The following is an 8220-nucleotide window of genomic DNA, read 5'->3' as shown; positions in this document are numbered from 1 at the left end:
AAGCCTGCTGCCTCATTTACAATAGGATTTTATCACCACTCATCAATCCAGGTCTTAAGTGAAACAGACAAGCCACTAAGCACAGTGTGTGGCACACAGAAGCCACTTGAAATGTTGACCAAATGACTGGGTAGACCATCTGCCAGCCTCCCCCATCCCCAACTGGCCTTAAATAAGTGAGGCTAGTACTTACTGCGATACAGAAGCCAGCTGGAAATTTAAAATAGAAACATCACTTTTATTGACAAGTTAGGGCCACAGTGGACAGCTTCCAGAACAGAAATAAGACAGTCCCAACACAACAGAGTATAAAATTGTAGAGGACAGGTTAATACTCTTCACCCTCATCCTCTCCCTCAGCACTATCTGCTCCAACCTCCTCATAATCCTTCTCAAGGGCAGCCATGTCCTCACGGGCCTCAGAAAACTCTCCTTCCTCCATGCCCTCACCCACATACCAGTGAACAAAGGCACGCTTGGCATACATCAGGTCAAACTTGTGGTCCAGGCGAGCCCAGGCCTCAGCAATGGCTGTGGTGTTGCTCAGCATGCACACAGCTCGCTGTACTTTGGCCAGGTCTCCACCAGGTACCACAGTGGGAGGCTGGTAATTAATGCCAACTTTGAAACCAGTGGGGCACCAGTCCACGAACTGGATGGTACGCTTGGTCTTGATGGTGGCAATGGCAGCATTGACATCTTTGGGAACCACATCACCACGGTACAACAGGCAGCAAGCCATGTATTTACCATGGCGAGGGTCACATTTCACCATCTGGTTGGCTGGCTCAAAGCACGCATTGGTGATCTCTGCTACAGTAAGCTGTTCGTGGTAGGCTTTCTCAGCAGAGATGACAGGGGCATATGTGGCCAGAGGGAAGTGGATGCGGGGATAGGGCACCAGGTTGGTCTGGAATTCTGTCAGATCCACATTCAGGGCTCCATCAAATCTGAGGGAAGCAGTGATGGAAGACACAATCTGGCTAATAAGGCGGTTAAGGTTAGTGTAGGTTGGGCGTTCGATATCGAGGTTTCTACGACAGATGTCATAGATGGCCTCGTTGTCTACCATGAAGGCACAATCAGAGTGCTCCAGGGTGGTGTGGGTAGTGAGGATGGAGTTGTAGGGCTCAACGACAGCAGTGGAAACCTGGGGGGCTGGGTAAATGGAGAACTCCAGCTTGGACTTCTTGCCATAATCGACAGAGAGACGTTCCATCAGCAGGGAGGTGAACCCGGAACCAGTTCCCCCTCCAAAGCTGTGGAAAACCAAGAAGCCCTGAAGACCTGTGCACTGGTCGGCCTGCAAAAAAAAAAAAAAAAAAAAAAAAAAAAAGTTTTAATTTAGTCTTGGTAAAAGTTGCAATGACTTCTTTGAATCCATAATTACATTGATCGAATTTTTTTTAATTTTTTAAAGTTTTTATTTATTTAATTTCTACACCCAATGTGGAGATCAAACTCATGACCCTGAGATCAAGAGTTATATGCTCTTCCAACTGAGCCAGCCAGGCACCCCTGATCGAGATTTTTTTTAATCTCCTGAACAATATTTGCAAAGAAAGTAGTCATAAAGAGCTTCTAAGTGCTAAGATTCAGAGAAACTTTTCACAATTCCGGGGGGGGGGGGGGGCAGAAATCTGCTAAACGGCTATTTAAAAATGAACTATTTTCATTTCCACAGGCAGAGGAATCATGAGGTCTGGAATGGATGCAAGGCCCAAGTTTTAGCGACTGGGAAAGCAACCGCTGGTGCCCTTGCTGTGACTGCAGAACGAGTATGACTTTTCAGCAGCTGGAGAGCTACCAAGGGCAGGCCTGGGACCACCAGCCCCATACAATAGAGGTCTTAGAAAGATCTGGCAGCTGCTTTCTGAGCTGGAGTAAGACAGAACAGCGGAGTTCCAATGCATTGGTGTTGGGAGTCAGGCTGAGTCTGGATCCGGCTCTCCCAGTTCCTTGCTGTGTGGCTTTGACCAAATTTATTTCTCAATCTCCGTCTTCGCGTTTATTGAGAATAGTAATCTCCATCGGGTCACTGAGAATTAAATAAGTACGTGGAACAGTGTTTGGCACAGTAAGCACTAGTTATCAGAGAGCCTATTGATTCTGAAAAAGGTGATTTACTGTGATAGGACCATGAGACCTAATGTCAGTGGGGCTTTTCACCACTTAACTGAGCTATTCCAGTTAGCAAACTACCATTCTGTGAAAGCATTGATTTTTGACTTTTCAAAGTCTTCTGCTGACAATCCTCACTTCTCAGAAGTGCTGAGGGGTGGCTGGGTGGCTCAGTCGGTTGAGTGTCTAACTTCGACTCAGGTCATGATCTCACAGTTGACGAGTTCGAGCCCCGGGCTCTGTGCTGACAGCTCAGAGCCTGAAGCCTGCTTTGGATTCTGTGTCTCCCTCTCTCTCTCTGCCCCTCCCCTGCTCATGCTCTGTCTCAAAAATAAATAAATATTAAAAAATAAAATAAAATAAAATAAGTGCTAAGATTTGTGGAATTCTCTACCAATCCCTCACTATACTTCTCCTGTGGGTCCATACTCTGGGATCAATGTACAGGGCAGACTCTGGTCTACCAATTAAATCCACTCAGCCTCCTATGGACACAGTAATAATACGAAGGACAAATACAATTATTTTGGTAATCAACTTTACTCCAGAACCCTTGATGGGTTTTACTAGGTTTATTTGCCCCTAAAGGCAGGTCCTGATTTCCAAATCAGTGCTTGTAGCTGAAGCTTGATTTATAAACATAGAACCATTACCCCAATTTTGCTAGGAAGGGTGTGATAAACATCTGGAAAAGTATGAAGCTGTGAATGATGCAAAGTCATTCTTTTTAGACTAGACCAGTTGTGGCCAGGCTTAGAATGTGATTTTCTGGACAAACTACTCTACCAAAGCCTTTATTCTTGATTTTTGGTTAATTACTTACAAGCTGCCCACATGCCTCAGGAGTAGAGTCATCTGGATACCAGACTCTGAACGTAAAACGATCCAGGGGCGTCTGGGTGGCTCAGTTGGTTTTAAGCGTCTGACTCTTGATTTTGGCTCAGGTCATGATCTCACGGTTCTTGTGACCACGGTTCTTATGTTCGAGCCCTGAGTCAGGCTCTATGCTGACAGTGCGGAGCCTGCTTGGGATTCTCTTGCTCCCTCCCTCTCTCCCTCCCCCTCCCCCCACCCACATGCATGCTTGCTCTCAAAAATAAATATTTAAAAAATAAATAAAATGATCCTAACAGAACATTTACTTATCGACTTTTACTGATGTGAATACCGTTGCCTAAGATTTTTCTGTCACAGTGCCGGTTCACACAGGTCTGAGCTCTAGTGGAAAAGCAACCATACTACTTTCTGTGAGTATATTTCAATACTTTCCAAGTTTCAAGGACGACACTAGCTTCCATAATAAGGGAGCTCCCTTGATTGCACTTTCAATATTGTTGGAAGATTCCAGTGTCCACCATTTCTAGTCAGTGTTATACCGGCTTCTTGTGTTCTGTACTTTCTGTATCAACATAAGGCACCAACCCTGATAGACATATTTTTAAAATACATATAAAATATATATATACATTTTTTTTTAGGAGTTTGATCAATTAGTTACATTTCGGAGTCTGCCACCTTCTCATTCAATGTGACTAAGATAACCTAAAAGGGGGCATTCTTAGCTTGAAGCAGGGAAGCTGCTTGATTAATATGAATAAGGATGTTTAATGGTCTTAAATGTCAAACTGCTACAGCTCCCTGGTTCTCACCTTCACTTTAGGTAAACTGCCCTGCCTTAAGCATTTGCCCAAGTCTGCTTTATAACACATAGAAATAGGCAATAGAGCATTTAACCCTGACCTAAATAGTTGTTCCATAACACAGGACCATCTGATTTAAAAAGTCTGGTTACCTGGGGTGCCTGGGTGGCTCAGTCAGTTAAGCATACGACTTCAGCTCAGGTCATGATCTCCGTTCATGAGTTTAAGCCCCACATCAGGCTCTGTGCTGACAGCTCAGAGCCTGGAGCCTGCTTTGGATTCTGTGTCTCCCTCTCTCTCTGCTCCCCCCCCCCCCCCACTATCTCTCAAAATTAAATAAAATTAAAAAAAACTTTTTTTTAAATAAAAAATTAAAAAAAATAAAGTCTGGTTACTTACTGAGCACTCAAAGGTTCATTTTAGGATACAAAGAATGATTCTTATAGTCTGGTCTCCCTTAAAACTGTAAGAGAACATTCTCATCTCACTTTAAATAAAACACTACATTGGGGCACCTGGGTGTCTCAGTCAGTTGAGTGTCTGACTCTTGATTTTGGCTCAGGTCATGGGATCAAGCTGTCAGAGTTGAGCATGCTTGGGAATTCTCTCCCTCTCTCTCTGTCCCTCTCCCACTCACACTCTCCCACTCTCTCTCAAAATAAATACACTTAAAACTTATATATGTATATTAAATAAAACACTATGTTTACCAGTTTCCGAATTCGGTCCAAGACAAGGTCGATGATCTCCTTGCCGATGGTGTAGTGCCCTCGGGCATAGTTATTGGCAGCATCTTCCTTGCCTGTGATGAGCTGCTCGGGATGGAAGAGCTGGCGGTAGGTGCCAGTGCGAACTTCATCTGGAAGAGAAAAACAAAGCAGCCACCCGTCACTCACAACCTGCACACGCCTGCCCAACCCCAGGGTGTCAATGGAGCCCTCACGACAGACCTCCTGTCTCAAGAGCCCGGAGATCTCCCTTGGGTTACTGAGGCCAACTCACCAATGACTGTGGGTTCCAGGTCTACAAACACTGCCCTGGGCACATGCTTGCCAGCGCCCGTCTCACTGAAGAAGGTGTTGAAGGAGTCATCTCCTCCCCCAATGGTCTTGTCACTTGGCATCTGGCCATCGGGCTGGATGCCGTGTTCCAGGCAATAGAGCTCCCAGCAGGCATTGCCGATCTGAACACCAGCCTGGCCAACGTGGATGGAGATGCACTCACGCTGTGGGAAGAAGAAAGGAAAATGTCAGAATATGACACATCAGATGGGATGTTTAGGAATGACTCACACCTAAATGACTAACTAACCTTCAGGATAGAAAGTCACCTTTCTGGAAGCCACTCCTGCCCAGGGTTTATTTCACAAGCAACAGTCTTTGGTGACTAATTCAGAGAAAATGCTTTGCAAAACCAAAGATATGTTAATGAACTACTAGGCAAGACCAGAGATCAGACTCTTGCTTTGTAGTCACATTAGATATTCAAGGTCAGGTTTCTACCATTTTAGAAAGACCTAAACTGTTCCACAGCAATACATTTCCCCCAGCTTCTGGGAAATATGCCTGCCAATTCCTTAAAGGCATGCAAAATTCCCCCTTCCAGTTCTGATTCATTCCATGTGACTGTATAACTGTCGAGCTCATTCTGGTCCCTCTTTAATCCTATTCTTTAAAAGACAAGAGCTTCTCCCTCTCCCTTTAAAACCAGCTTAAACCAGCAAACTATAGCCATATGACTCATGGAAAAAATGCCAGATAAGCAGCAGTTAGCTGTATTTTAAAAACTGTGGTCAGAGGCAGCTTTTTAACTCTGTGGAAGAACTTAATCGCAAGGAAGAACATTTTTCCTTCACTATCAACAAATCTTCAGTAGGGGGTGGTGGTGGTGGAGACACATGGTAATAAAAGCTGAAAGTGTCAACAAAACTTTACTAACAGCTTAAGAAATTCGCTGTTTCCTACCAAAACATACATACATATATCTCTGGCACTGTGGAAAAGTCTATGGTGCCAAGAATTTAACGATATTGGGAAAATGTTTTCTTTTACTTGATGAACAAGATCATCTATAAGTTACCAAATTCATTCCTGCTTAGTAAAATAAGGCCATGAACATAGAATCCATACCCCCAGATTTAAGAGGAAAACAAAAAAAAATGGGTGTTTATTATATTTCATCATAAGTCAGATTAGCTACTTTGGAGATTGACAGAGGACTTTCAAAATTGATACCAAATATCTCCCATCACATTTTCCCCGAATAGGAGGGCTTCGAGTCCTTCGAAGCTGCTAACAGGAAACTAGTTAAAGAAAACTCAACACCGCTAAGATCTCAAAGGTCCTACTTTCATAACCGGAGATAATAAAAACCCCAATCACTCACAACCTTTGACTTATGGTCCCCTCCTTCCCACATACACTCATAAAACAACCATGGTCTTCTAACCACATCACTTGGCTCATTATGACCTGAGTCTACTCGCCCAGGTCTAGGGCTATGGGAGAAAGGGGAGTTGTTTATTCTAATGAGTCCATGAGTATTTATAATTGCATCCTGTTTACCTTTAACTGGACTTTGGAAATTTTACAGCCTGAGAAAGCTGGAGAGATCTGCCCATGACAGCCCCAGGCCCAAGGAGATAAAGTTTTTGAGAAGAACCTTTCATTCTAATGAAGGGTTTCTTTGATGGATTTTTGAGCCCAAAAAACTTCCATTGGGCAGCAGTCTCAACAGCTTTCTCCTTTAGACTTTCTCCACTCTCCCCTGGCCACTCAGGGGATGAAGTGAGACACAGGTGATAGAGTCGCTTAGTCTAACTTTCACTGTATAACCAGCCCCTGTCGCTAATTAAAAAACAAAACAACAACAAAAAATCCAAACTATTAACTTAGCCAGTGTTTGCCTAAATCATTGCTCTCCTGCCCTTTAAACAGTCCTACTACTTTCTGAATCGCACTTTTACCAGGTTTTTTTTTGTTTTTTTGTTTTTTGTTTTTTTTTGTCTGCTTGGTGAAAAGCACTCAAGCAAGTTGTTACAGTCAGACTTAGTTTTTTAACAGCTGTGGTAGTCTCTGAAGAGGTGGCTGGCCTGTTTACTGTATCCCCTTTTCTTTAAAGATACTATTTTGAAACATTTGATACACAAATACTAGTTTAAAAGTACGGCTTATTTTAGGTCGACCTCCAACAGACCTTCTCCAAGAACACATTGTTAGTACTAGTTTGCTCAGAGGTTTTATACGAAAATATCTCTTCATGGACTAGTTTTTTAAAAACCTGGCTTAAGTACCAAGCTTCAGCTATAAACGTCCCACTAAGTTAACACAGAAACGCAAAATTAGACGTGACAGTTAAGAGTTCCCTTAAAAGGAGCAGCCTGTTCACATCTCTCAGGTGGACTGATGCAATTGGAAGCTCTCCCCAGAGACCAGCCACAGGTGACTCAGCAGGCAGTCACCGGGCGCTGGAGAGCGGACGCAGGGAGCGTATGCACCTTGGGTGCTGGAGCGCACCTAGCGCTCCAGGGCGGTAGGTAGTGGGAAGGTGAGGTAGGTCACCGACGGAAATGGAGGGGAGGGATTTTTCGTTTCCACAAGTCCTTGGGGGGGCCGGTGTGAAGGCTTCCCGGTCTGCCTTAGGCTGTGGCGGGCCCTGGGGCGATGCCCTCTAGGATCAGGAGGGCTTTCCACTCCCACCAAAGGCAGTGTCCTGGCCGCGTTTTCGAGCCCGAAGAGGAGTTTGCGGGTGAACTCGGCTTTCCCAGCCTGGCCATCAGAAGCAAGTTTGCTCGGCTGCGTCCCACCTGCACCCGGGCTTCCCCGCCCCTTCGGACTGCTCTCACACCCACGCCACGTCCCAAGGACCCCCACTCACCATGACTAAGACTTGTAGGGTTCCTTGAGGCTGAAGGCGGCGAGAGGACGGCGAGAAGGCTCTCCCACTGACAGACTACCAAGGAGTCCGGGGGAGAAGTAGTAAGAGCTTACGCCGCCTCGAGGGACTCTATATACCCCCTTCCCCGGCCACGTGGCCAGGGGGCGGGCACCTGGCCCCGCCCCGGCCGCCGCGGCCCCGCCTCCAAGTCCCGCGGCGCCGGGAGGGACACCCCGTCGCACCCTCCGGCGGAGGGAGGCGGGGCGCGGGCGCTGATTGGTGGGTTCAAAAGTTCAAACCAAACTCTTCGGAGAGAGCCAGATCTACGAAGGGAGGAGACGTCCTGGGGCCAGGGAAGGGCGGATGGGGCGGGGAAGAGGCTGGGGACTGAGACTGGAAGAAGGGAGGCGAAGCATCTGCGCAGTCCTCAGCGGGTGCGGGGGGCGTCGCGTGCAAAACCTCAGGGAAAAACGGGCGGAGTATAGGGAGCGCAGCCCCTCCCGCCGGTCTCCGGACCCTCGAGCGGCGGCCCTGCGAAACCCACAGCCAGTCCCCGCCGTGCACCTCCCAGCGAGGCGGGGCC

At 46.4% G+C, this 8220-nt stretch overlaps 1 protein-coding gene across 1 annotated transcript; it reads right to left on the bottom strand.

Annotated features, from left to right (window-relative positions):
* Positions 1-217: 217 nt before the first annotated feature.
* Positions 218-7736, bottom strand: LOC102953725 (tubulin alpha-1C chain). Its single transcript, XM_042992207.1, has 4 exons — positions 7638-7736; positions 4764-4986; positions 4472-4620; positions 218-1303 (listed from the first exon to the last, which is right to left on the bottom strand). The coding sequence occupies exons 1-4, from the start codon at positions 7638-7640 to the stop codon at positions 329-331; spliced, it is 1350 nt and encodes a 449-aa protein (XP_042848141.1). The 5' UTR covers positions 7641-7736; the 3' UTR covers positions 218-328.
* Positions 7737-8220: the final 484 nt, after the last annotated feature.

The sequence above is a fragment of the Panthera tigris genome, chromosome B4, assembly GCF_018350195.1.
Source record: "Panthera tigris isolate Pti1 chromosome B4, P.tigris_Pti1_mat1.1, whole genome shotgun sequence".
Taxonomy (NCBI): Eukaryota; Metazoa; Chordata; class Mammalia; order Carnivora; family Felidae; genus Panthera; species Panthera tigris.
Note: the sequence above shows the minus strand (reverse complement) of the source record. Positions and strands in the feature narration are given on the sequence as shown.